At 33.2% G+C, this 23072-nt stretch overlaps 1 protein-coding gene across 11 annotated transcripts in view; it reads left to right on the top strand.

Moving 5' to 3' along the window:
- The window catches only part of Foxp2 (forkhead box P2), a 542292-nt gene that overhangs the window by 367167 nt on the left and 152053 nt on the right, over positions 1-23072 (top strand). For all 11 annotated transcript variants that reach the window (XM_078040333.1, XM_040291576.2, XM_040291575.2 and 8 more), the window contains one exon: positions 22378-22467. In XM_078040333.1, the coding sequence (XP_077896459.1) occupies positions 22378-22467 (90 nt within the window). Of the gene's footprint in view, positions 1-22377; positions 22468-23072 lie in introns of those variants that run through there.

Here is a 23072-nt window from a genome sequence, read left to right as displayed (position 1 = left end):
AAAAGGAATAAATTCAGAAAGGAACCAAAGACTAGCCAAATCTTCAGAGGAGAATTTATCAGACAACTTGCCTTAGGACATGTATTGGAATGCAGTTGAGAAGTTAAACTTCAGGGGTTGGTGACTAGACAGTTGTGCTACAAAATAAAATTTTGTTCATACATTAAATTCATAATTCATTAGTAACTTAAAAAAGAATATCCCACTGTGGCATTCCAATGAACTTTTGATTACATTATTTTCTTTTGAAAGCCAGAATACCCTTTTCTATAAATTTGAGGTTATATTTAATTGTTAAAATTTCTTTGTGCATAATCACTTAGTTTTCATATGTTTTATTGTTTGTAATTATTCCTGCAATTAACTTTCAGTAATATGGCATAAAATGTTAGTTTTTCTCCCTACCAAATAATCCTTTATTTGGTAGGGAGCAATAAGAAATTAAATGTTAAACTGATAGAAAAAAATTACACTTTAAATGCTCAGTTATATTAAATAGCTTTATTATTAATTTATCAACTGGAAAGTGTTATAATATTATAGCTTTAGGGTTTAGTTTTGTTTGAGTATAATTTGGGTGTTTTTTTTCTTTTTCAGTATAATTGTTGATTGACTTTATACTTTGTAAAACTCATGTTCAGGTGCCTGTTTATAGGCTTTTTTGTTTCTTGTTGCAACACCCTCTTAAAGTGAGCAGAGAAGTGCAAACCTTGATATGATAGAGTATGTTTGTGAATGCTGTCGTTAACCCAGATGCACCATCAGATGGTCCCCAACTTACTAATAGGCTTTGTTGCACACAGCCATTTCTAAACTAATTGTTCAGAAATAGGCGTTTGTGTTTCCATGGAAACAACATTGTATAAGAACCCACACCAACTCTCAAAAGCTTGTTTTTAACCATCATGTAACTTAAATAATAATAGTTTCTGGATTTCTCCTATCTGAATCCAGATGTCCAAGGCTCTGGGCCTGGCATGGTGAGTGAGATGAAGTGACTGCAGGTTGACAGTTCTTATGGAATCACAGAGGGAAGTTTCCCACAGCATGAGTAGGGAAGCAGGCAAAAGCTTCCATACAGCTCTCTAGAAGAGATGGCATGGATAAGGAATATTGTCTTGAAGAAGGGAATCATCTTTGGGAAAATAAAGAATGGGATAATCTGAATTATTCAAGTCTTAATTTTATTTGTAGGTATATATGCCTTGTAAACTAGTGGAATAATGAGAAAAATTAAAAACAAAAACAAAAAAAACACCCTCTGGATTCTTGGAGTCAGATTAATACTGTTAAAGTACTCTGACCTTAATAAGTTAGTTAGCCTCTCTAGGTCTACTTCCATAGAATAATATTGAAGGATTTTTATTATTAATTTGTATTGGTGAATTATAATAACACTTAATAGAAGAATTTAATTCATATATGCACGTCATTTAATTTTATGTTTCATTCCTCAGATCTTCTCCTTTCCTTTCTCTCCTTCTTCCCCCAATCCTCTTGACTACTCTAGTAGTGCCTCTTCTATTTTATTTTGCTTTTTTAAAAAACCTCTAGTTTTCACTATGAGAGTAAACATACAAATTCTTGACTTTTTGATTTTGACTTGTCTCACTTAGCCTGATGTTCTCTAATTCCATTCATCTTTCGATAAATGACATAATTTCATTTTTCTTTATTACTCGGAAAAATTTCACTGTGTATGTACACCACATTTTCTTTATCCATTCATCTATTGACTGACTGCCAGGCAGATTTCATAACTTCACTCCTGTGACTGGTGCTGCTATAGACATGGGTATGCATGTCTCACTACAGAATGCTCACTTTGCTTTTGGATAAATTCCCTGGAGTGTTACAGCTGGGTCATAGGATAGTCCTGTTCTTAGTCTTTTAAGGAACCTTTGTATAAAAGGGTTTAAAGAACTATTCTTCAGGCTTTTTTTTTTTTAAGCTTGCAAATGTTTGATTCTGTCATTGTAGTTTCACTTGTGAATAAAATATAGTAGAAACTGAACCAACAAATGGTTAGGGAATACCTTTTTACTTCCCATAAATTGAGTAATGCATTGTGATACAAGTATTACTAATAATAACAGTAATAGTAACAATGTACTGTTACAGTTACAATTAAATTACCGGTATGATTAATAATGTCATCATAATTTTACCTGGTAGAGCAATAGTTCTTGGACATGGTTAATAATCAAAATTACTTGGGGAGTTTTTAAAATGTCGACATTCCTAGACCCACCTACAAACCTAATTGAATCAGAATATTTGGGAGTAGAGCCCCCCAAATCATTCTTTCTAAAATAGATTTCTCCGTGATTCTGATGACCATTTGCATAGGAAAGCATTATAGATGTCTATCCTTAGTGAAGTGAAATAAGAATTTAGCATGACTTATAGTTTTCCTAATTAAAATTTTATATAGAAGAGCTCTTGATTGTATTCACTCAGGTGTTCTCTAGAAGAGCAGCAGTTATTCCTCCTGTCTAACTACTACTAATTACATTGTACCTATTGGTCAAGTTCTCCTCATCCATCCTCCCCTGATTCTCCTCATTCTCTGGTAACCATTCTTTTACCTTTATATTTCATGTGTAAGTAAAACCATGAAGTGTTTATCTTTCAGTGCTAGATTTATTTTTCTTAACACAATGTTTCCTCTGGGTCCACCCATACTATAGTGAACAACAGGATTTCATACTTTTTAGGACTGAGTAGTAATCCATTATGCATATGTATAACATTTGAATCTATTTATCCACTAATGGACATTTAGGTTGGCTCCAAGTCCTGGCCATTTGGAATAGTGCTACAATAAACATTGGAGAGTAGGTGTCTCCTTAAAATCTTGATTTTCTTTCCTTTGGATATTTATACCCAGTAGTTGGATTTCTGGATTATATAGTTGTTCCATTTTTAACTTTTAGAGGAACATCCATACTCTTTACCTTAATGAGTATATGAATACGTTCCCATTAACAGTGTAAGAGAGTTCCTCTTTTTTCCACACTCTCACCACTATTTGTTTTATTTTATCCTAAATTGGTTATGTTAATGTCTCACTGTGGGTTAAATTTGCATTTTCCTGATTGCTAGTGCTATTGAACATTTTTTTCATATATCTGTTGGCCATTTCTACACATTATATGTCTCAAAATAGTTGAAGAAAGGAGTTTTGAATGTACTCATGATGAAGAAAGGATAAAAATTTAAAGTGACAGATATGGTAATTACTCTAAGGTGATCATTATTCAATATATACACAAATCAAAGCATTATGTTTAGCTCAATCTGTACACATACTATGTGTCAATCAAAAATAATTACAAAATTTTATGAATTTTGAAAATAAGAGCCCTCTAGATTGATTTATTTTTCAGTATTGTCCACATTTTCCCCCTGAAGTTCTATTTAAATATCAATCTGCAGAGTGAACTATTATTCTCAAAGGTAAATTTCAACTAAGAGTTTTAATTTTTTAGAATCTGATGTTGTAGACTTTTCTTATTTAAATGTCCATTTGGGACCATTTATTATTAAATTACCCATTCTTAAATATCACATACAAAGGACATATAGTAAATGGCCAACTTTTGCTTAGTTTAATCCAAAATAGAATTCCATATAGATAGGGTTTATTACTATTGTATGAAATTATTTGTGGCATTATCCTCATGCCTGAGTATAGATTTTATCATTTAAATTTTTAATTGACAAGTAATAATTCATGTGTTTTTAAGTTGTATAAAATGATGTTTGGACATATGTATATATTGTGGAATGGCTAAATAAAGTTATTATATGCATTATTTCACTTACTGTTGAGAGCCACAACCAAGTCAAGATGGCGCCTGGCATTTTGCCAGAAGGAGTGATTGAGAAGTAATGCCATCGAGCCATTAAGATGATGATAATTAAGTTAAGCTGTGTATAATTATTAAGATAATGACTGATTGCTGTAATTGGATGATGCTAAATTGAAATAAGCTGTGTATTCAGTTGTGTATATAAACCTCTGCTGTCTGGCAATAAGGCGGCTCCTGCTACCTTGGGAGCCTGCTACTTTTGAGTTCTCGGTGGAGTTCCCGTTGAGTTCCCGTTGGTTCTCGCGGAGATTCTGTGGAGTTCTGGAGAGTTCCCATTGGATTGTGGCAATAAAGTAATTCCTGTTTTGAACCTACAAGTGGCTCATGACCTCCCGGTTATTTTGTGCCCAGCCAGACTGCGGCAACCTACTTTTCAGTGTTTTGAGGTAATACACTTTCAATCTTTTCTCTTAGCAATTTTGGGCATGATGCTGGGTATCAGGACTTGGTACATGCTAAGAATGTGCTTGCTGAGCTTAACCCCAGCCCCAGCAACTTTCAATTATGCAATATATTGGTATTATCTATGGTTACCAAAATGTAAAATATAGCTCTTGAGTTGTTTCTCCTGTCTAACCTAACTGAAGTTCTGTGACCTTTGATCAACATCTCCAACCTCATTCTGGTGACTGCTATTCTATACTCAACATCTATGAATTTGACTTTATTATATAAATAATTATTTGGGAAATCATGTTGTATTTGTCTTTCTATGCCTTGCTTATTTCACTTAACATAATATCCACCACTTCTATCCTGATGGTGACAAATGACAGAATTCCCTTCTTTTTTTAGCAATGAATAGTATTTTTTGCATATATGTACCATATTTTCTTTAGGTATTCATCTGTTGATGGATATGGATATTCCATAGTGTGGCTATTGTGAATAATATTGTAGTGAACCTGGATGTGCAGTAATCTCTTCAACAAATAAACTTCATTCACTTTTGAGATGTACCCAGTAGTGGAAATGATGTGTCATGTAGTAGTTCTCTTTTTAACTTTTTGAGGAATTTCCATATTGTTGAGGAATTTCCATATTGTTTTTATAATGAATCTAATATGCATTTCCACCAACTGCATAATTCTCACAAACTTTTTTTTTTTTTTAGTTTTAGGTGGATACAATATCTTTATTTTACATTTATGTGGTGCTGAGGATCAAACCCAGTGCCTCATGCATGGTAGGTGATGCTCTACCACTGCACCACAATCCCAGCCCTCCTCACAAACTCTTGTTATTTTTCATCTTATAAGAGACATTCTAATGGGTATCGGTTAATGTCTTATTGTGCAGTTAATTTACATCTCTCTAAAAATTTATGATGTTGAGCATTTTTTCCTACACTTGTTGACCAGCATCTGTGTCTTCCTTCACAATGCCTACTCAAGTCCTTTGCCCACTTTTATATTGAACTGCTTGTTTTCTTATTGTTCAATTGTTAGAGATCCTTATCTATTTTGGATATTTGTCTTTTATCAGACATGTGGTTTAAAAACATATTCTTCCATTTATAGGTTGTCTCTTCATTTTGTTGATTTTTTCTTGTGAACTTTTTAGTTTGATGTAATTGCATTAGTGTATTTTTGGCTTCATTTTTCTATGCTTTTAGGGCTAATCCAAAAAAAAATCAAGATTTTCACTTATTGTTTCTTTTGATTTTGTAGTTTCAGGTCTATTTTTTAAGTCTTTGGTCTATTTTGAGTTGATTTTGCAATGTGTGTTGTGAGATGAGAATCTAATTTTATTCTTCTGCATATCCAGAAGATGGCCAACTGATACACAGTTTTTCTATCACAATTAATTAAAGATACTGTCCTTTATTCCTTATATGTTCTTGGCAACTTTATTGGAAATCAGTTACCTGTAAATACATAAAATTAATTCTGGGCTTTTTATTCATTTTAGTTTACCTATGTATCTATTTTTAATGGGGGTTTTAATTATTGTAGCTTTATAAAGTTGTAGATCAAGTAGTGAGTGTTTATTTTACTCAATATTGTTTTGACTGTTTGAAGTTTTTTGAGAGTCCATAGAAATTTCAAGACCATTGTTTCTATTTGGGTGAAAAATGTCTAGGGATTCTAATTTTAATTGCATTGAATCTGTAAATTTCTTTGGGTTGTATGGATACTTTAACATTCTTAATTCTTCCAACTCATGAACATGCTATATCTTTCCATTTATTTGTGTCTTCTTCAGTTTAATTTATGAATGTTTTATCATTCTTCATTCACAAAGCTTTTAACTCCTTGCTTAAATTCATGCTGTAGTATTTTGTTATATTTATAGATACTAAAAACACATTTTGTATTTTTAATTTGATTTTCTAAGCATCTCAGGTAACCCATGAAAAGAACCTCTATCTTATTTATAAATGTATGCATTTTTTCTCTTCTTTTGCACTGCAGTGCATATAGAATTGCAAAATAATTTTAAGTAATATATTTTGAGATATACCAATTTATTTTTTCAGCAAAATGTTAATGCTTCACATTATATCTGTGTATATTAATAATATTCAAAGAAATTTATGAAATGAAAAAGTGTCCTTAATTTTCCTTGTATATGATATGATTCTATTTTGTTCTCAAATGGGAATTGATTAACTAACTTAGATGAAAAAATGTTTGATAGTGAAATATTATGCAGTTACCACAGTATAATAAAAGTACTTTTTCTAGCCTTGCCTATACCAATACCAGCATTTTTGACACAAGGATCTATGAAATGTTAAGAAATTTAAAATTTTGGCTGATTTAATCAACTTCATTATTTATTTGATAAACTTCTTCAAGTAAGTAACCATAGAAACTAAAGAAAATTTTAAAAGTCTCACTGCTCATTTTCACGATTTTCATCACTGTCATCTCCTACTTTCTCTCCTGCTTCTTACCTACTCCTCCCTTCTTCTTTGGTGTCTACCTCTAATTCATCTTTGCATCACCTTTGATTTCAGAGTGGTGACTGTCCTGTGAATAGATGTGCTGAGGTGTCCCCTATATTCTCCCCTACATTTTATGTTTTGTTGCTTGTTTCCAAGATACAGCAAACATGTCATACTGGGACCTTTAAAACAGTTCTTAGTAATAGAAACACAGGGAGGTGGTACTTCCATTGAGGCAGAAATTGCTAAGGTTTAATTTGCTGTTGGCAAGATGAAATGTTCACAAGATCTTTTTTCCCCAATAGCTATTTCCATGGCTATGGAGTCATAGGAAAGTCCTGAGTGTGTATTTTGGATTTGTACTCAAATTTCAGAATGCCTCATTTGTGTATACCACTGTCCCAGCTGTTGCAGACTTTGTAATGAATTAGTATTGGACTCCGAAATTGAGTTTCTGCCAGAGGATTCTGGCAGTAAGCATTCTCCTATAACAACAGAGGAGTGTTAGTGGTAGAAACACCAAGGGACTTCACAGTAGCATGTCTCGGGATTCAGGATAATGGCTTACCTTCAAGATGAAGATGATCTGAGCAAGCACAGCTTATTGTTCCACTCTGGTGAATGCCCTGGTAGGTACCAGCTATGTAAATGAGGATAATCACAAGAGAGTGCCAAAATGTGTCCGCCAAGAGAAAGTGCGCACTTCTTAAATAGATCATTCTGCAATCTTAAGAAGCCTTTGTGGAGGCAACAGATTCCCCCCTTCTATGAGAGGTTTAATATCTTTTGTGACATTGGGAGAAAAGGGCCATTTTGACCTCAGGCCATTTGGGATTTCTCCAAGATTGCAAAGCATCTTTCCAGTGTGACCCTCAGAAATAAAGTTTTAATATACAGCTTTAAATATCTATCTTTAAATAAGCATTCTTTCAAGTGCTTCCTTTCCAGTAGCAAGCCAATATTAACTTAAAGAAGAGAAACATTAAATTGGAGAGCATTTGCCTTAAAAATGTGTGGTTAAATAGCTTCAATAACTATTCCTTTGGGCAGAAACTTTACATATTACAAAATGAAAGCCACTTTTTGAAGGAAATTTTAGCATGTACTCTGTCACAGGGAAAAATAACTAGGTCCTTATCAATCCTATGGGTTATTTGCTTTTTAATAGTCCTTTCTCACTTTACATATAAACTACTTTTGGAATGAGAGGACATTAGTTTTTTCATTCAAAGTATTGTCATCTGTGCTAGTCACATATAATTCACCCCATGTGGAATTTTCATATTTTTTAATGAAGAGTACTTTTTCACACTATTTTTGTCTACCATGTTGTGAATGATTCTTTTTAGAGGCAGAATAGGACCAATATACTTTATCTATATCATATAGTATGTAATATAATGAGAAAACAAAAATAATTAAATACTAAACTATCAGGTAATTATTTACTTGTGAGCCATTAAATTGCAAACTGAGAGGACAGAGAGATTGTCTGGCATGTACACAGTTTCATCATTAGTCCCTAACAGAGTAAGAATATAGTAAATATTAGTTTAATCAAGGAGTGAAGTATCTGTTATAACAGTCTGTTCAATTCATTAATTCTAAACAAGGCTACTAAAATGAATAAAAATATGTATTTAGATGTTGACTACATCTAAATTTAGATGTTGAATACATTTAAATTGATACTTAAAATGTCAATTTCTAATGAGAAGCCAACTGTTGCCACTTAAGTTTAGAAAAAGACCAAAAAGGAGCGATAAGGTGTAGTATGGATTGTAAAACCATCATTCTCATACTCTGTGGTGGGATTGCAGATGCATACAAGTATTCTGAAGGAGTATTATGATAATATGAATCAAAATTTATTATCTGCATATGAATATGTATAAATTTGGGTAGATAATATCAAGGTTGCATTGTATAAAAAGTTCATTGTGGCATTACTTAAAATGCAAAAATTGAAAAAGACTTAATATTAATAATTTTTTAAATTTTTAAAACATTAAATTAATATGTTTTCTAAGAATTAGAAATAATGCTGTATTTGGTGAATCTGAAATTTGTTTTTGTTTTTAATTCAAAACAACTGCATTTTCTTTGCCCAAATAAGTTTTTTTCCTACACATATTACTTCTATAGGTATATGTATATTAGCAAATTAAAAATATTTTAAAAGGATTCTGATTTTATAGGTGACTGAATCTTGAAAAAGCATGAAAATACTTGCATTTTATGTAAACAGATTCTTAAACTGAACAACAAAAAATATTCACAGGTGTAGATTCTTTTTCTTAAAATAATTGAGAGTTCTAATGTAAAAATTTCCAGCAGTTAATAGTATTTTTTTTTGTTTAAAAAACAAAACAATGACAGAGATAAAGAATATCAATACTGAAAAGTCTTGAGTATACAGTATTTAAGGAAAAGAAATCTTACCTGTGCTAATTTCAGTGTTATTTTATCCCTAGTCAGTCTTTCTGAGCCACCAGTTTAAGGTCTGTAGAGAACTTTCTGATGCAGAAGGCACTTTGATGGCTCCTGGAGGGAATGCTGGTCTCATCACTTAACTTAGTGTACAAGTTATATTTCGAATGTCTGGAGCAGGCTAAGCTATTCCTGTGTTTTGCCAGTTTAGAAATGTTTAAAGAAACTTTTTTTTTAGTTAAATAACTTTTGAGTGACAAGGTGCAGGCTACCATGCTGTGCATTCTTGGAGACATAAAGATTATTTAGAAACACTGAATATATTCAAATAATAAATAAAATTATCAGGTGAGTTGGAGTGTTGAGTAGAACTATTATTCGTGCTAAAGAGGATGTGGAGTCTTGCTCCCTGGCTTTCGATTTCATGTGCATCTTCAACAAATGAATCACTGAGCAAATTTGTTGGATGCACTTGTGAGGCAGGCATTCATGTTTTCTCCCAGCTTTCTCATGTCTCCTTGTCATATTAGAATTAAGCTGGAGAATGAAGACACAGCAGTGAAGAAACATTAAACCTTAGGGACTCAAACCGAGTCCTATCACATCATTTCATGCAAGCAAGAAGCTGTCCTAAAAGTTTCTGTCCTAAAAGTTTCTCATTCTCAAATTGTTACTGGGCACTGTTTTCTAGATGAATGCTTGTAGTTTTTATTCATATGTGTACTTTCTATAAGAGATGTATCAAAGCAAATCAAATTAAAGTCAGAAATATATTTCATCCTCTTAGTAGAGTTAACTTTTAAAAAGCTCAGGGCACTAGAGAAAATGCTTAGGAGAAGTGTCCCGATGACTCCATAAAACATACAATGATGTAGTTATTGGTGTATTCAGGTGATGATGATTATCACTATTATTTCATTGAAAAAAATATGACAGTGTAATTTAATGATTTTAGCTAATCACATTATATGCCAAAGGCAATGTAACCTAAATTCAGTAGTAGCTGGAACAAAAAAATGGAAATACCCTGGGTTTCTTCCTAAACTTAGTTTGCCCAAGATCTCTAAAACCTAATTTTGGGGATTATCCTCAAAATGTTACATAGGATCAGTTCTTCATACACAAATATGTACTTATAGTTAGTTTACATTGAAAATAATGAAGCCTAAAAATATAAAATTCTATGATTTTAATTTAAATGTATTTCTTCTTTCATTCACTCTATAAATATTTTTGAATAATTGCAATACTTCCCTCAGCAATTCGTCAACGAATTTTATGTTTCACCATTTCAGTTATCCTATGAGACCAATTAGTAAGTTGTAAACTTTGGGAAGAAGAAATTTATTCACAGGTCATCCATGATAGAAATGAGGTCACACAGAAACTTGGAATGTTTCTGGGATTATAACTTGGGATTTCTGAGGCCTCTTTGGCAACTGAGTCATTTTGCTTCTAAGAATAGTCCAATTTTAGCTTTGGGGCTTTCTCTTGGAGGTTCTGAACCTCCCATACCTGTACCTGCACTTCTCAAACAGTTTTGCTCTGCCACCTCTGTCCTGTTAACTTCTGAATTACCTATGCAGAAGCTTTCTGCCTCAAGGCCTTTTTCCTTAGATCTGCAAGAGTATTTCCTTCCCCTGATGTCAAACAGGGTCACAATCTTTGCCTCAAGGGTCCTGACCACTGATCCTCCTCTTTGCTGAGGGGAAAGTGAATAGAGAACCAAAGTTTCACAGAGTTTCATATCTATGTCTCCAATTGCAAGAAACCAGAATGTGAACTCTAAAAGAAACGTTCCCTCTGGTTTTCTTGGTCTGGCTCTTTAAAAAGTGTGTACAATTCCTCTTTGGGATAGTCCACCTTGCCTTTTTGCTCTCCATGTATAGCCCCATGAGCATCGTTTCACACTGAAAAGTAACCAAGCCCCCAGGTCATTCCTCTAGCTAATCTGTGAATGTAGGTAAATTGACTTTATTACTATTGAGGCCCCAAACCAATTCCTCTGATGCGATGACCAGTACTTTTTACCTTTAAATGAATAAAAATCTTGGTGTGATGGCAACAACATATTCTGAAATACTCAATTCTAACTAAGGTTGCAGGATTTAGCAAATAAAAATCAAATTCAAATTTAGTTGGGCATCCTTTATTTTACTGGCAACCTGAGTTTCAACTCTATCAGAAAATAGTACATTTTACTTACTACTTGTCAGAAGAGGGGTTTGTTGTTGTTGTTTGGTTGGCTGTGATTGGTATTTATTATTTTTTTCCTTAATATTAGCTACTTCTCTGTAGCAAATTCCTCAATCAAGTGCTAACTAACTTCAGAGAGTTTATCATTTAAGGGGAATAAAATTCCCTTAGAAGCTTCTGTGTCTTATTTTCTTCATAAAACAATTAAAAAGAATTATAATTTGGATAGCATCCCACAATTCTTTATGTGGTTCTTGTTGATATAACTCATAATGTTATTAAGGACTCAGAATGTATTTTGTTCTCTAAAATCCAACCACTTTTCACTTGAGTCTCTGTGTTAAAGTCTCTTCCTTGATGTGGTCTTCCTGACTAACCCTTGTGGAAAAAACATGGCTTTAAATCAGCCAGGTATCTGTTCAGATTCCTGTTCCACTTCAGATCCCACATGAACAGTTGGGTGCATGGTCTACCTGCTTTGTGCCTCAGTGCACACACCTGTGCAAAAGTGGGGTGTCTTGAGGATGAAGTGAGAGAGTATGTGCAAGGATTTAGACTTATGATTGGCATATCATGAGCAATTAATAAACATGCATTCTCCTCTTCTTTCTTTTTGTCTTTCTTGAACCCCATATTTGCCCTTTTCACTTCCCATATTATACATATGTAATGCATATATATTCATGTAGATGTTGTGCTGGGCTGAGGAAAGAAGGGGTGTGTCTATGAGTACATTCCTATCTATACTCTTCCCCTTAAATCCTCAAATTCTCAGAGAAAATTCAAACTCAACTTTCCAAAAAATCACAGAACATGAAGCTAATGAGATATTTTTTCTCATCAGTGGGCATTTTCTTACTTGAACAGATTGCAGATAACTAAAAATTGAAATACACTTTAGAAACTACAGTATGCCAGGCCCCTTAGTTAAAATGCACATACCTATTTAGCAAAGTCACTATCAACCTAAGAATCAAGAGTCAGTCTCAAATGACCAGTGTCATGTACATGGAAGAACTGACATCCGATAGAGGAATCCTGTCACTTCATAAGTCTTCACTGGGAATAATACCACTTTACATTTTAGCTTTTAAAATACTTTCAAATACACCATGCTCTCTGATTTCACAAATCACCCATAGGCAGAATTAAGTATTATTGACTGCATTTAATAGGTGAGAAAATGAAGCTTCAGTGTGATTAAGTAGTCTCCATTTGTCAACTAAGAAGCAGTAAAAGACGTCTTCTGAGACCTAGTTGACATTGTCACATCATACTTTCTCTCTCAGGTGCAAAGGAAGCTTTAAAAGAGTCAGCTATGCCAAAAGTACCAGCATCATGGACAGATTTTTTTTTTTTTTTTTTTTTTGCTATTGTTTAAAAGCTAGAGATCATCAGTCCTCAAAATGCACAAAACCAGTCCACAGAGTATGTGACTCATTCTCAATCCTTGATATAATCAGAGGTTCCAGGCACCTTGGCCAGGCTAAAAATTACAAAAACTGATAAAGGAGTAATGATGCAGGGGTCCTGCCTAGGGAGAGCAGGCAGCTCCTTGTGCAGTTCCCGAAGCCACCCATCTACGTTGTGCTGCCTGGGTGTGCAGAGGCCTGTTCCTTACTCTAACAATATCATAAATGCCACTTTTTACTCTATCAGCTGTATTTCTTAGAATGATGAATTTTAAAAGCTACCCTCCTTTTCTGTCTTCTAAAATCCAGATCCCTCTCATCCTCAGTACACAACTACAAGTTCTTATTTTCTGAATTAATTGAGACCACCTGGTGTGGCCTCTTTCCCTTTCCCTTGTCTGCCTGTCAGAGTTGCCTGTACTCCCATGTTTCCAGCCTCTCTTAGAAGATGATGTGTTCCTTCTCCTGACAAATTTATCACCTGCCCCTTAACATAGTACTGTCCCATCCTTTCTGGGAACTTTCTCAATTCTCCTATGTATTAAGGCATTCATTCCTCCCTAATTATTAATCTCATCAAATGACAAATGGCAAACAAAACAACTTATATCAAAATAATTATTTGCATTTATGGCCATGATTCCTGCCCCCAACCCCATGGATTCCCTAATTCTTCTAATTTAACTTCCACTACAATAATCTGTGGGAATTTACTTTTGATGGGTGACATAGAAAGTATCAGATTGAGAGGAACTTTCATCACTCCTTAAGCCTCTTTGAGGTTTTGGTGTTTGAAAATAGCATCCATCCTTCTTTCCTTTCATGATTTTTTTTCCCTTTCAGTCCTTGTAACAACAAGGTTTTACAACTATGACCACATCCTGATTCCAGAACATGTTCACTACCTTAAAGAGAAACTCTTTACTTATTGGTGGTCACTGTACATTCTCCTGTCCCTGCAGGCCCTGGCCACCATTCATCTGCTTTTGTCTCTGGATTTGCTTATTCTGGACATTCCACACAAATGGAATCACCTAATATGTGATAGTTTCTTATTGACTTCTTTCTCTTTGAATAAAGGTTCATCGATATTGTATCAGTACCACATTCATTTTAATTGCTGAACATCTTTCCATTTTCTGGATACATTGCACTTTGTCTGTTCATGAGTTGAATGACATTTGGTTGTTTACCCCTCTTGGCCATTCTGAATAATGTTGCTATGAACATTTATATACAACTGTTTATAGGAACATATGTTTCCAGTTCTTTTTGTTATATAGCTAGGGGTGGAATTAGTGTATTGTATGTAATTCTCTATTTTAACTCTTCCAGGCTAGGAAGTCATTTTAATTAAACTTATCTTTTTACCTAATATATAAAAATAAACATCACACATATTTATTTGGTACCATGTGATGATTCATTGTGTGTGTACATTGTATAATGTTTGAATCAGGTTAAACGTATCTACTCAGACACATATCATTTCTTTACCTTGGAAACTTTCAAAATCCTTTCTTCTAGCTTTTTGCAATGTAAAGTACATCACTTTTATCTGTAGTTACCCTACTGTTCAACAGCACACCAGAACTTCTTAATAACTGTACCTTTGTAACCATTGATCAATCTTGCTCCATGCCTCCTTACCCACTACACTCCCCAGACCTTGTAACCACCATTCTTCTCAAATTCTTTATGAGATTAACTTATTTAAATTCCATATATGAGTGAGATCATACAGTACTTAAGTTTATTTCACATAGTATTATGATCTCCAGGTCCATCATGGTGTCACAAATGACAGAATTTCATCATTTTTATGGCTAACTATTACTATTTCACTGTATATACGTGCCACATTTTATTAATTCATTCATCAGTTGATGGACATTTAGGTTGCTCCCATATGTTAGCTCTTGTGAATAGTGTTGCAAAAAATATGGCAATGCAGGTGTTTCTTCAACATACTGATTTCATTTTTTTTTGGCTATCTATACAATAGTAAGATTGATGGATCATATGGTAGTTCCATTTTTAATTTAATAATTTTTGATTTGTATTTCCTGAATACTTAGGGATATTGAGCACTTTTTTTTTCTTCTTGTATCAGCCAATTGGATATTTACTTTTAAAAAATGTCTGTTGAGATCTACTGGTAATTTTAAAAATAAAGCTATTTAGTGATTTGGTTTGTTGTTGTTGTTGTTTGTTCTTTGTTTATTGCTATTGAGTTCTTTGAATTTCTTACATAATGTAGATAATAACTCCTTGTCATATACATACAATTTGCCAACTCTCATTCTAGAGGTTGTCTCTTTTTTGTGTGTTGATTGTTTCCTTTGCTGTTCAGAAGCCTTTTAGTTTGATGTAATCCTATTTTTTCTTTTTTTGTTTTGTTTCGTGTGGTTTTGGGTCATATCCAGAAACTCCTTGCCCATTCCAATGTCCTCAAGCACTTCCCCTCTGTTTTCTTCTAGTAGTTTCACAGTTTCAGTTACATTTAAGTCTTTAATCCATTTAGAGTCTTATTTCCTGCAACTGATGAGAATTGGGGGTCTAGTCTCATTCTTCTGCACTTGGATACCCAATTTCCCCACACCATTTATTGAAAACACTGTCCTGTCTCCATCTCCTGTTCACAGAAACTTTGTCAAAAATAAGCTGGTTGTAGAAGTGAGTTTCCTTCAATATCCTCTATTGTATCCTCTGTTTCCTTGGTCTGTGTGCTTGACTTTTAATACTAAGCTGTCCTAACGCTTCACTGTTTTCATTTTCACTATCTCGTCATTTTCCCCCACAAAAAAATAGTGTTTCCCAAGTTTTAGACCTTGAGTCTTCCTCTCTCTTGCTTCTCTTTATCATCAATCTAAAAAACTTTTTGCCTTAACTACCCATTCATCTCCTACATCTATGTGTCTGTTATCAACGTGACCACTGTCAACGTAGAGCTCTGGGCTATTTACTCCAGTTCAGGAATCTTCTGGTTATGATGGCAGGAGGTACACAGCATGATCTTCTCTCCAAGGCTGTTTTGTGATCAGATTTCCCCCCTTGGAGCAGCAGTATGCTTTTCTCTCCCTTACCTTTAACTTTACATTTTGGAGTCATCTTTGTTTCTTCCTATCCATTCTAAGTCCTGCTGGTTTTATTTTGATGGTACCTCTTGTGATTCCTGTTTTCAGCTAGCATTGTTTATGATCTTTTGACATTCAACCAAATGTTCCTTATTAAATGTAAACTCCCCAGAGGTAGAAACAATCTCATATCACACCTTGTCTCCTCAAGTATGCAGTGTTTAGTTCTTCCCTTGATTTATGAGCATACTTACAAAAATGTTTAATGACAAGTAATTTTTATGTATTTTATCCTTCCAAACATTTTACCAACACTATCTCTTCTGCAATCTTTCAAATTGAGAAGGAAATCCAAAACAAAGGATTCAAATAATAGTTTATATTCAGATATTGGGCTATAATTTAGTAGCATGTATTTTCAGTTATTATCTAATATGCCAGTAAAAATTATAGCAAGATAGCAATAATGAGTCTTCAATCCATATCCAAACAAAAGATGATATTGGTCTCATAATGAAAAAAAATCGCTAGAATGTGAGAATCAAAATATAAATTCAGAGTATTTGGGGAAAAATAATAAAATATTTCATAGCAAAAAGATAAATATTGAAGAGGATGCACAAAAATCATTGTAGAGCTGTAGCAGTAGCTCAGTAGTAGAGTGCTTGTCTAGCACATGTGAGGCGCTGTGTTGGACCCTCAGCACCACATAAAAAATAAATAAATAAATAAAGGCATTGTGTTCATTCACAACTAGAAATAATATTTTTAAAAAATCCTTGTAGTTTTTGGAACATGTGCCATGAAAAAAGAGTCTTGTAAAATCATTTTAATAAAATTGGTTCCGATTCATCTTTACATTTCATACTTGGGGATTTTATAGTTGGGCAGAATTCCATAAAATATGAAGGATGATTTTAATGAGTCAGATTATAGGTAATATTGTTCTCCTAGATAATCTATTAACGCATCATTATCAGTAACATCAGAAGAGTGGAGAAGATGGATACGTAAATACGTGGATAACTCATTTCATTTGTGGCAGACTGGGAAATGCTGGCGCTGAAGAGAATATGTTCAGGCCATTAAACCAAGTGCATGATTAGAGATTGGAGAAAACAAAACCTGTCTCAGCATCAGTTGCTGTTAACAGGCTTATTCCATGGTAGGGTTTTGGAGGTCTTCCAGTGGTTTCCAGCTGCACTGGGTATTCAGAGTATTGAATTTAGACATGAATCTTTAGAACTTCATTGCTTCTGAGGCAGACTTGAAGATCTATCCAGAATCAACACCTCAGTTGTCTCTTCTTTGGATCTATAGCATGAATACTAAGCCCAAAAAGCCCAACGTTAGATTAGTAAATAGGAAGCTTGGTAAGTAATTACTCTTATTATAATCTACAATAAATGATTTTACCTTTTAAATTTGGCCTCCATAGTGATGTACAATACAAATACAATATATCCACACATTTATTCTCTAACTTTATATAAAATATACTGTAAAAAACAATTATTTAAAAATATATTTTCTAATAATTATCTTTTTTTTTCAACAAACTTAGTCTAATTATGTATCAGGCATGATAAAATGAAGGGTCAATAGCTACAGATGCATAATTTCACTCTGATAGATTGCTGTTTGAAAATAGGTTATGACAATTAGATGATTAATTTTCTTCTATTAAATAGCATTATGAGACTTCAGATTACATTTATCAGTATATTCTCCTTAGCAGGAACATAATAGGAAGAAAGGCCGAACAGAATAGGAATTCATATCCTTTGTGGAAGGATCTGAATATACGTTTTTATCAACTACAGTTGGGAAAATAATTAGAAAATGAAATTCTGTTTGGAAACTTATTTTATATTCAGTGTTCAAAGTAGCATTTTAAAGATATAACATGTTAAAGGTTAACATATATGAGTATGAAGAGCAAAATTCTGGATGTCCTGCTGGCAATTTTTTTTTTTTTCTGGTTATCTGCAAAGTATACACCCTTGTCAGTATAACTAGGGAGTGCCTGTGTAAACATTCTTGTTTCGCCTGTTCCACATAATCGTTTCTTGTATCATATTTCTTCTGACCTCGCTATCTGAAACCAATTACAGGAGATCCATTTGGGCTGCATCTATTTTCATAAGAAGCCTAGGCAGCAGTGTTTTTCTCAGAGATGAATATCAACATCAAATATGCTTCTGAGTGCTTTGTTATTTATGTTTCAGAGAGATTTTGTAGCCTTCAGCTCTCAAGAATGTGTCACGCTGTGCTGTTTATACATTGAAGATATTAATGGGCGTAGATGTCATTTTTCATTTTAATGTCTCAAATGCAACAGGCTGATAGGTTAAGCATTCCTATTTTTATGGGGAGAGATATGAGTGATGTCTGTTTCTTCCCAAAATATACATCTATTTACTCAGAAAAAACAGTTATTTATAAACCTAAGCATACTCAACACTTTCGGTTTTACTGGTTATTTCTAAACTAGTCTCAAATAATTTTAATTCAGTGTTTCTCTGGAGGGAAAGTATTTTTCTGACAGGTTACAAAGTTTTTTCACCCTAAATTCATTCTCATGATGACCTACTGCATGGAATTGCTTTTTGTTTAGTTCATCACAAACTTAAAGTTAATACTACTGGAGAAGAGTGATGTGCTTAAACTTTGCTTTTCTTTCAAAAGTTTAGCTTAGTCGGAATTACACAGTAACTGTTAGGAATGACGTTTTCAATAAATATTTTAGAGCAAAATGCACTCAGTTCTGGAAAATATGTGCATTCTCACACCTCCTTGGCCAACAAAATGTGTACCTTAAATCTATTTATAAATGTTTTTATCCCTTTTTCAAAGCATTTAATCTGATCCAATTTTTGAAAATACCCTATGTTAATTTTCTTTAGGTTGACTAAAATTAGATCATGTCATTAAGTGAAGTGCACCCTTAATTCAAAACAAATGTGTTTTTGGAAACTAGATATGGTTTGGCTGCCTTAGAAACCTCTTTCTTGTTTATTTGAATCAGATTCAGTCATTATTAAAGGAAATTTTGTAAACAGTTCTTGCCTTTTGTTCTAAATTAATTTGAGGAGGGAGGATTACCATATAATACCTAATTGACTTGTAGAATTTTATGAGTGGCCCTGGAATTTATCTTTTCTGTTTATCAATAGAAGTGGTAAGTGATTTTCACATTAATATTTTATGTAAGTTGACACCTAGTACCTTATATTGATGAAAATGTTTTATCTCCTAATCTTTCATCATTTGAGTAGCTACAATAATAAATTGCAAAATGAGCTAAACATCTATGAGCAATTGTTTATTGAAAGTCAGCCCCAAAGAATACTGGAAATAAAAATGTCATATGATGCATGCAGTCAGAATGCAGTCTGCCAGAGATTCCTGCTTATGAGTTTTAAATCATTCCTGATTTCTTGGAATTGTTTTTTGTTCTCCTATCTCTTAATGTTTACTATAGCAATCTCTGCTGCTAACAAAAGAATGTTGAAATAGGCAAGTAGTTATTTTTAATAAGTGTTTGTATTGGAAGATGACCCTCAACTATTTTAAAGATAACTGTAATTGCATGTGAAAACCAAAGTACTTTGAAAGTGGCAGCATTTTGTACCAAGCTGTCATGTGGTGTCCCATCATTATTTTTACTCCTTTATCAACAATACAGGTATATGCTTCTGGCTAGTGATATTTTCATGAGCAATAGCTTTCCTATATCTAATTTTCTAGTGTTTTTTTTTTCTTATCCACTGAGCATTCATATATTCCATTGGGTTTCTTGTTTGAATTGAGATGAATTAAGGAATATAATGGATGGAGTCCTAGGCTTGGAAGACAAAAAGACACAAAGCTCTATTACTGCTTTGTGATTTAATTAAGTTATCATGGTATTTGTCCTTCATTTACCTATCTACAAAGTGAAAAAGTGAGGTTATACAATTTTTAAGGTTTTATCCAACTCTAGAATACTGCACTTCTCTTAGTAATAATTGATCAGATGATAAAGATTATACAAGAGTACAGAGCTCTATCAGGTATTGGTGGAATACATAATGATTTTGAAATTAAGCATGATGGGGACATTTAGCCATAAAAAGAACATATATTCTATGACAATTTTTTATGCATTTATATATACAGGATATAGAAAGATTGTGTTGTTTTCCTTTTAAGTTCAAGAATTGGACATGTTCATTTTAGGAATAAAGAATAATTCATTACACTGTCAAATAGTCTCCCTTACTAGAATTTTACCCATTGCTATCTAGGGATTCTTTTGACAGAATAATGACAGTGTGGCCCACTGGAATGCACTGGGGCCAGAAAGCCAGGAGACCTTGAACAAAGCACTCAGAAATTGTTTTGTGACCTTGAGTAAAGCAACTGATTAAGCCTCACTTTTCCCATTTGTTAAAAGGTGGGGGTCAGATTAGATGATTTCTGATAATTGCTCTTAGTCCTAGTAATTCATGGTTGTAAGATTCCAAATTCTTCATTAGAATCCTTAAAAAAAAAAAAAGAATCCTTTGAGATAATAAATGACTACAGAACTTAATACAAAATAAAGCTGTATATTGATGAACTATCTCTAAAGAAGAAAGTAAGTATATGAAAAAAGAAGCCAAATTTTGTGTGGATTTTGTCATCAACAGGAAAAATAATTGACTGAATTTTTTTTTAATCTTGAAAGTTTTATATAGACACACCCTAGGTCACACTATAGTAATTTCCATAAAAATTTAATTAATTTAGTTAATTTCAACTCATATTTAATTTTTCAAGCTGAATTAAAAGGAGAAATCTTTATTATTTAGACTACTGAGTGAGATTTTTCAATGAGTCTTGTAATAAAGTAATTATGGAATTGATATTTACTTGTTTTTCCTTCAAACCAAACTCTCATAATGAATTTCCTGAGTTCACTGGCATGTGCCATCCTTGGAAATATCTAAGTTTGACTTGTGATTACTTGCAAAGTTTAAGAAACAAAAGGAAAATCGTCATGAGTGAGTGTGTCTCCAAATGTAAAAAGTGCTCTTGACAAACGGTGCCAGATCCTGCTATGGGAAGACAAATCAATGTTGTTAGGAGATGGTGCTCCTGCATTCGGTTTGTTTACTTTGGTTTCTATGTCTGCCTGCCTTCTCAGAAAACTTGCTTGGAGCCAGACTGTAGCAGCCCTCTCTCTGTCTTTTCATAATTGATCAGGGGATGACTGCCTTCCCTGAGGGTTAAGACGTGGCAACTTTTTCTGTTTGCTCAGCATCTCAATGCAGTAGTTCAAACATTGTTCACACCAGCTGGCAGTGTAATGCCATATGCACATCTTGTCAAAGCAACTGTTGTCATGGATACTGGAAACTCTCTTAAAAACCAGATCATTGATTCCAATCAAAATTATACTTTTTATCAGCTGAGAATCTCAATTATTATGGAAGAATATTAATTTAATGACGTTTTTCTCATTATGAAAAATGTATCTTGCATTCTAAAACAGTAAATAACAAAGTAAGGTAATGATTTATTTTAGTTTCATGTGTTGAAAATTGTCATCCCTAGTGTTCATTGAACTCGGTTGTTAAGAATGAAAATGAATTTTTAAATACAGGCTCTAAAAAAGTTGTTATCATTGTTGTTTTTTAATGGTAGTATATATTGCTACCTTTAAAATAATTTAAGATGAATCTTGTTTTGTGACCCTAGTTTTTGTTAGATAAGTTCATATAGTACATTCACCAAACTGCCCCTCCTCATGTAAATGAAATGCTTACATTAGTTTCTTATGTTAAGTTTTATTTTCCTGAGTGGGTAAGAAAACATAAAAATAAATGAAAACATCTTCTATTTTGATTGGTATTCTGTCACACATAGAAACAAACCTGATTGGTTGAGTGGTAATTTCTTTGTTCTCTGATTTTGCTAAGAATGCAAATGAAAACCACTCAATTTTATTTGGCATTAAAACTGCACTTTATTTTGTCAGAGGAGAGGTTTCCCCTTGAATTGTAAGTACAAAAAAAGTGTTTTTAATCTTTAGTGAAAATCCTTATTAATTCACTTTCAAGATAATCTGATGTTGATTTGTCAAATTTAATTACAGCTTCCGGTAACACTTGAAGTCTACTGCTTTTGCTTCAAAATTGTAATATGAAAATGCAAATTGAATGATAATTTAAAAGGGAGTGGGCATTTTAGTTCAACACTCAAAGACAAGTTCCTTGTAGAAATGGGGTTATTGATCCAGTTGATCATTTTTCCTTTATGCACTTTAAACAAATTAATTTCCTACAGGATTACATGCAACTTTATGATTTTGAATAAAGTTGCATACATGTGTTTTGTGAATTTTTTGCACATTTGGAGAAAAAAAAGAATAATGACTATAAAGGGAGGTGAGGGTATTCATACAAAGTAATTGATAATCAATTTAACTTTAAATAAAAAATATTTAGATATCATCCCCTTCTTACTTCTAGGCTCTGCAAGCAGCAAGACAACTTCTCTTACAACAGCAAACAAGTGGATTGAAATCTCCTAAAAGCAGTGATAAACAGAGACCACTGCAGGTTAGTAAAGCACTCCTGTCCTTAGGGTCTTATTTTAAAAGATGCTCATAATAATAACAGATGTGTAGACACAATTGTATATATACAGGCGATTATTACATTTGCTTTGGTAGGTCATTTTAATTCCAAAAGAGAATTTATTCATTTTTCTTAGAAGAGAAAAACAATTTTTTTCTATTAGCATAAGATTCAAAAGTTTCCAAGAAGTTAACTTGGAAAATTAAAAAAAATAACAAAAATTATGTAGGATCTATATTTGGAATACATAAGCATAGAGAATTTGTAAAAAATTCCCTTGGGAGATTTTAATGGGGTTTATTCACATGTAGGTAAAAATGTGAAAATTCTTTCTAAAAAAAGTAACGTCACATTAAAGTGATGTGGAAGGAAACAAAGCAGTCTTAGACAACCATTCTGCAGTTGTATCCAAGTGACAAATGCAGAAAACCTCCACCATTGCCAAAAAAACTGTTTGAGTTCGCCAGGGAGTTATTGCTGTTGCTACAGTTATAAAAACACATTCTGGAGTTTGTTGTCCTTACTCACTTATATTTGTCCTGTGAAACTGGTAGTATGTGTATGTCTTTTAAAGTAACTTTTGCTAC

This window comes from Ictidomys tridecemlineatus, chromosome 2 (assembly GCF_052094955.1).
Source record: "Ictidomys tridecemlineatus isolate mIctTri1 chromosome 2, mIctTri1.hap1, whole genome shotgun sequence".
Lineage (NCBI taxonomy): Eukaryota > Metazoa > Chordata > Mammalia > Rodentia > Sciuridae > Ictidomys > Ictidomys tridecemlineatus.
Note: the sequence above shows the minus strand (reverse complement) of the source record. Positions and strands in the feature narration are given on the sequence as shown.